Source organism: Capricornis sumatraensis, chromosome 16, assembly GCF_032405125.1.
Source record: "Capricornis sumatraensis isolate serow.1 chromosome 16, serow.2, whole genome shotgun sequence".
Classification (NCBI taxonomy): Eukaryota; Metazoa; Chordata; class Mammalia; order Artiodactyla; family Bovidae; genus Capricornis; species Capricornis sumatraensis.
In genome coordinates, this window is record NC_091084.1 from 47,878,476 (window position 1) to 47,884,793 (window position 6,318).

The 6,318-nt window shown below is 40.4% G+C and overlaps 1 protein-coding gene across 1 annotated transcript; it reads right to left on the minus strand.

The window, feature by feature from the left end:
• Positions 1 to 3,082: 3,082 nt before the first annotated feature.
• Positions 3,083 to 4,015, minus strand: LOC138092847 (olfactory receptor 2AG2-like). The gene has a single exon (XM_068988903.1). It carries the CDS (start codon positions 4,013 to 4,015, stop codon positions 3,083 to 3,085), a length of 933 nt encoding a protein of 310 aa, XP_068845004.1.
• Between the last annotated feature and the right edge of the window lie 2,303 nt (positions 4,016 to 6,318).

Genomic DNA, 6,318 nt, shown 5'->3' on the forward strand with positions numbered 1-6,318 from the left:
GTCATTTATGAAATTATTAAGCAAATCTAAAAGAAATTTGAAAATAATTTCTGAACAAAGAATGGGAAATGTAAGGAACTACAAACAGCTACAAATAAAAAAAAACTCATTAGATGAAGCAAAATAAGTAATATAAAAAAATCTGTTACATTTTCATTGATATGTTTAATAAATAAGCAAAGCAAGTTCAAATGATAAGAAAGCTCCATAAAGTGTACAATAGACAGGCACTTCCAGCTCAACATTATGACAGAATGGAAAGGGTTTCGAAATTACTTGTTAGCAATGTGTCTGTTTATAACAAGAATTTAAAAGTAGTTTCTTTGCTTACACCCCACCACTTCCACTTCTACAATTTGACCTAACATAAAATATACCCTTATGTAGGAAAATTTAGAGAGACAAAATTAAGTGTAAGGAAATCCCTAAATACATTATAGCAGATTCATATGATGACATTATGTAGTCATCATATTTTTTATGAATATGAAGTTTTTAAAACTTAATTATGAAGTTTTATCAAGAATATTTACTAGTTATTCATGTAATAGTTAGCATGGTTTATGGAGAAGGCAGTGGCAACCCACTCCAGTACTCTTGCCTAGAAAATCCCATGGACAGGGGAGCCTGGTAGGCTGCAGTCCATGGGGTCGCGAAGAGTTGGACACAACTGAGTGATTTCACTTTCAATTTTCACTTTTATGCATTGGAGAAGGAAATGGCAACCCACTCCAGTGTTCTTGCCTGAAGAATCCCAGGGACGGGGGAGCCTGGTGGTCTGCCATCTATGGGGTTGCACAGAATCAGACACGACTGAAGCAACTTAGCAGCAGCAACAGCAGCATGGTTTAAGCACTTTGACAAGCTTTGGTCTAAGTGCCTTATCATCTTATTCAAGACTCCCTAAAACATCATGAAATCATCATGAGTTCTATTAATATCACTGTTTTTCAGATGAGCAAACTGAGAAACAAACAGCTTAATTTAGTGTTCAAAGATGCACAGATGATAAAAGGAATCAACACTCTCTCCCTCCCTGCTACTGTCTCTCTTTTCCCCTACACTATAATATTCCTTCTTCACAGGAGGAAGTTCACCAAATTTTAAACAACAACAAAGAAATAACAGAACTTTAACCAAAATGTACATAACTATTCAGTAAATTACATATATGAAACAGCAAAAAATAGAAAATAAGTGATTTTGGCTTCTTTATCAAGTTTCAAGTTTTCTGTTTTTATGGTGAACGTGAATTAGTTCCATAGATTATTATATTTGTATTATCATTTATCTTAATAGATTAAGCAATCTAAGATAGTTTTTATAAAGAAAGAGAGTTTTTCTGAGTTTTAACAAAGCATTACCTCAAAAATAATCTCAACTATGTGAGCCAAGGTGTTTTTGGAGCTTCTCAACTGAACAGATTTTAGTTCCCAGTTTTTGTTATAAATCTTCCCACACTGATACATTGAATGATAAAAATAAAGCATATCTAAACTAATAAATATGCTTCCCTGGTAGCTGAGATAGTAAAGAATTTGCCTGCCAACATGGGAGACCTGGGTTCAATCCCTGGGTCAGGAAGATCTGCTGAAGAAGGGAATGGCAACCCACTCCAGTATTCTTGCTTGGAGAATTCCATGGACAGAGAAACCTGGAGGGCTACAGTCCATGGGATTGCAAAGAGTCAGATACGACTGAGTGACGAAATTTCGTTCTAAGCTAATAGAGAGTGAATTATATTTGGTAGTCTTCCTTTCCTGTGGACATAGACATACAAGTATACTTACCATGCAATTATTTTGATGTTTCAAAACAGGTCTGTATGTATGTAAATTATATTAAAAAAAAAAAATCAAGCCAATACACATCACATCACTCACTGCTATTGTATCTCCAGTCCTCATTTGAAATCTGAGAATTTCCACATTCTATTTTATTCATTTCTATAATTTTAATTTCAGGCAATATAAAAATGTCCCATTTAGCTTTTTAAACTCTCAATGTAAGGGCTTCCCTGGTGGCTCTGATGGTATAGAATCCGTCTGCAATGTGAGAGACTCAGGTTCGATCCTTGGGTCAGGAAGATCCCCAGGAGAAGGGAATGGCAGCGCACTTCAGTATTCCTGCCTGGTGAATCCCATTGACAGAGAAGCCTGGTGGGCTACAGTCCATGCGATTGCAAAGAGTCGGACATAACAGAGTGACTAACAATTTCACTTTAACACATTCAACATAAGTATTTGTACAAATACAGTCACAAATTGATTATTCTTTCCAACTAATTGCTTGAACAACCATCTACCTAACAAGACAAGAAGCCCAAGATGTCTTCTGAAGATATTTCTCTCTACAACTAAGAATCCAGTTCAAATGAAAGCAGTCCTCCTCTGATTTTCAGAGGCTGTTGGAGTTTGCTCAGCCTGTTATTAGCTATACCATTATCACTGCTATATGATATTGAAATTGAAACTTAGTTTATCACATCTGCAGCCATGAAATTTAAAGATGATTGCTCTTTGGAAGAAAAGCTAAGACAAACCTAGACAGCATTTAAAAAGGAGACACATTGCTTTGCCCACAAAGGCCTGCCTAGTCAACCTATGGATTTTCCAGTGGTCACGTATGGATGTGAGAGCTGAACCATTAAGAAGGCTGAGCACTGAAGAATTGATGCTTTTGAACTGTGGTGTTGGAGAAGACTCTTGAGAGTCCCTTGGATTGCAAGGAGATCCAACCAGTCTATCCTAAAGAAAATCAGTCTTGAATATTCATTGGAAGGACTTATCCTGAAGTTGAACCTCCAGTTCTTTGGCCACTTGATGTGAAGAGCTGACTCATTAGAAAAGACCCTGATGCTGGGAAAGATTGAAGGCAGAAGGAGAAGGGGATGACAGAGGACAAGATGGTTGAATGGTATCACCTGCTCAAACGACATGAGTTTGAGCAAGCTCCGGGAGAAATGGCGAAGGACAGGAAAGCCTGGAGTGCTGCAGTCCATGGGCTCACAAAAAGTCAGACATCAGTGAGTGACTGAACAACAACTACCATGTCTACCTGGTAACTGTGTCAGGAGATGTGTCTATAGTATGTATTTTCCCAGGACCCTCCTCAAAGCCCCCATAACCTCTTTATTCCTCAGGCTGTAGATGAGGGGATTCAGGGCTGGGGTGACAATCGTGTAGAAGACAGAGATGATGTTGTCTTGCTTGGGGCTGTGGAGGGGACTGGGCAGAACATACATGAATGTGGCCGCTCCATAGAACATCCCGACCACAGTCAGGTGGGAAGAGCAGGTGACCAGGGCTTTCCGCCTCCCTTCACTTGAGGGCATGTGGAGCACAGTAAGCAGGATTAGTGTGTAGGAGGAGACAATGGCAGAAAGGGGGAGCAAGAGGAAAGTCACACCTGTCACATACACCATGAGTTCATACCTGGAAGTATCTGCACAGGCCAACTTCAACAGAGGTGGAATCTCACAGAGCAGGTGGCTGATCTCCTGAGACATGCAGAAAGGGAAGTGCATGGTGTACAGGGTATGTCCTAGAGCACTCAGGGAAGACAGGACCCAGGATGTGGCCACCATGAACCAGCAGACCCTCGGCCTCATGAGGACCATGTAGTTCAGAGGATGACAAATGGCCACATACCTGTCATAGGCCATGAAGGCCAGTAGCAGGTCCTCTGCACCACCCAGGGTCAGTGCCAGGAACATCTGAAGGGCACAGCCCACAAAGGAGATGGTGTTTTCACTGAGCAGATAATCCACAAAGGCCTTGGGAGTGACAACAGATGTGAAGAGGAGGTCCATGAGAGAGAGCTGCCCGAGCAGGAGGTACATGGGCACGTGGAGCCGGGCATCCATTGTGATGGCCAGGAGCAGCAGGCCATTGCTGGTGAGGGCCAGCATGTACAGGACTGTGACTGTACCACAGATCAGCTCAGGAGACATACTGTCATTCAGAATCCCCATCAATATGAAGCCACTTCCCAGAGTGAAGTTCCAGTGTTCCATTCTGTGTTTCTTTAGTTATGTAGAACCAGAGGGTCTTGACGAAAGTCTTTCTAAGGGAGATTATCTTAGTTTTGTATTGTCTCACATCACTATGGAATTACCAATAAGAATTCCATGAGATGATATCTTTTCCTCTTGGTAGCTAGGTTTGCCTTCTGGCTTCTGAATTTATGAATCTTTTCATTAAATTATTATAAAGTATCATATAAATTAGAAATAAGCATTTTGATCATAGCCTGTCATCTTTAAATAAGATAACCAAGAGAATGAAGCCAAGCAAATATCTGTATAAATAGATAAAATCGTAGCTATCTTCCCAACAAAAAAATTACTCTGCACATTGGCTTTTAATTCAGTTGCTTTTCTGCTTTAAATTTCCTTGGGATTCCAATTCTGTTTTTTCTGCTCCCCTAGACACGACATCTGGTTTCATTTTCCTGTCTCATTGTTCTGAACAGTTTTCTCAACAGGGAACCTCTTGGCTCTTGGACCACTTGGTCTCTTGTGTTCTTGAACTGTCCTCACATCCTTGATGAGCAGCATACTGCTACTTTATAGAAGGAAAGAGGAATTCTGTGCATGACTGAATCACTGGGATAGTATAGATTTTGGAGGTACATATTCAGGAACAGTACAAAAGATGTTTACCTATTTTCAGGTAATGGTAAGATGTTTGCTCAGGAGGAATGAGGATAGAAATGAAGGTGATGCATGAGATTTGAAAAGATATGGCAAGGTATTTGTGTTTAGGGTACATGATAGAAGGGGTGAGTTATAAAAGAGGGGGCTTTATAGAAAAGGTCCAAAGCCATCCCATCACTTGAAAGTCAAAATAAGATCCTGAACAAAAAAAAGAGATCCTCTATCTCATAGTGTTAGCTGTATGAGGAAAGATGCTGGTTCTGCTTGGCCCTGAATCTCTGTGGAAGTACTGGTGGAAAGGTTTGACCAGGAGACCAAGTGGTGTGTGGAACAGTGCTACTTCATTTCCGCTACATGGATGCAGACCTTTCATAGTTGGATGGAGGACTCAGGAGCCACTCTGGAAAAGAAGAGAATAATCCACCAAATGTTTCCTCTTTCCTTTGTATCATCTGCTCTTACCCCTCTCTCTTCAGTTTATGTCACCAACGTTGTCAACTTAGGGTTGGGACCTTTCAGTAGTTGGATGATAAAATCCTAAAATTGGAAGGCTTTTCCAATTGATCTAGTTCCTTTCATTCACTCCATAAATATTTACTAAGCACTTATAATACACCAGGCACTATATCTGATGCTAGGGAAATTGCATGGATGTGAAAAGCCCATTACATAAACACCTACACACATCTACTGGCAATGAAATACGAAGGAAATTGTAACATACTATGAGTCTATCTAAGTGAATATCAGGGAAGGAAACTTTACATAATCACTTATATGTTACTTATACAAGCACAGGCTGCAGATGAATATAAGGGGGCTAAGAAAAAAAGGGTCAGAGTGCAATAACAGAGAGAGGAGATAGCACTATAAAAGTCAGGACATTGAAGCAGTACAAGTGCAAGTATCCTCCTTGCACTTACACCACAGTGAAGTCCAGGCAAGAAGTCAACCAGAAAATCATCTTGTTGTAAAACTGTTTCATCATTCTTTGGGGTCTGAGATCTTTCTCTGGTCTCACAAAACCAGGTATATACATTGAAACTAAGAAATAGTGACTGGAAAAACTTCTTTGCCCATTGGCAGCGACAAAAACACAAATCCAAAGACAATTCTTAGTACTGTTCCTAGAATACATATGACTTGAAATACTTTCCTTGAATTAAAAAGGTGAATGGATATATTAATAAAGGGAAGAAGATAATTAACTGGTTATATTTATCCAGATTTATGCTCCAGGAATTTGGACAGGACTTAAAAGAAAATTTGGACAGGACTTCCCTGGTGGCTCAGATGGTAAAGCGTCTGCCTACAGTGCAGGAGACCTGGGTTCGATCCCTGGGTCAGGAAGATCCTCTGGAGAAGGAAATGGCAACCCACTCCAGTACTCTTGCCTGGAAAATCCCATGGACAGAGGAGCGTAGTAGGCTACAGTCCATGGGGTCGCAAAGAGTCGGACACGACTGAGTGACTTCACTTAAAAGAAAAAGTAGAACTTAAAGTGGTGATACTTAGGACTCAAGATCTTTTCTATCTGCCTTCCTCCCCTTGATTCAGAGCCCTGCTCTCCCTCCTTCCATTCTCTAGTTTGTCTCCACTATGGTCATCTGAGGATAAATGCCAGAAAACATATAGGGTGCCGACACAGGATGAGCCCCCTT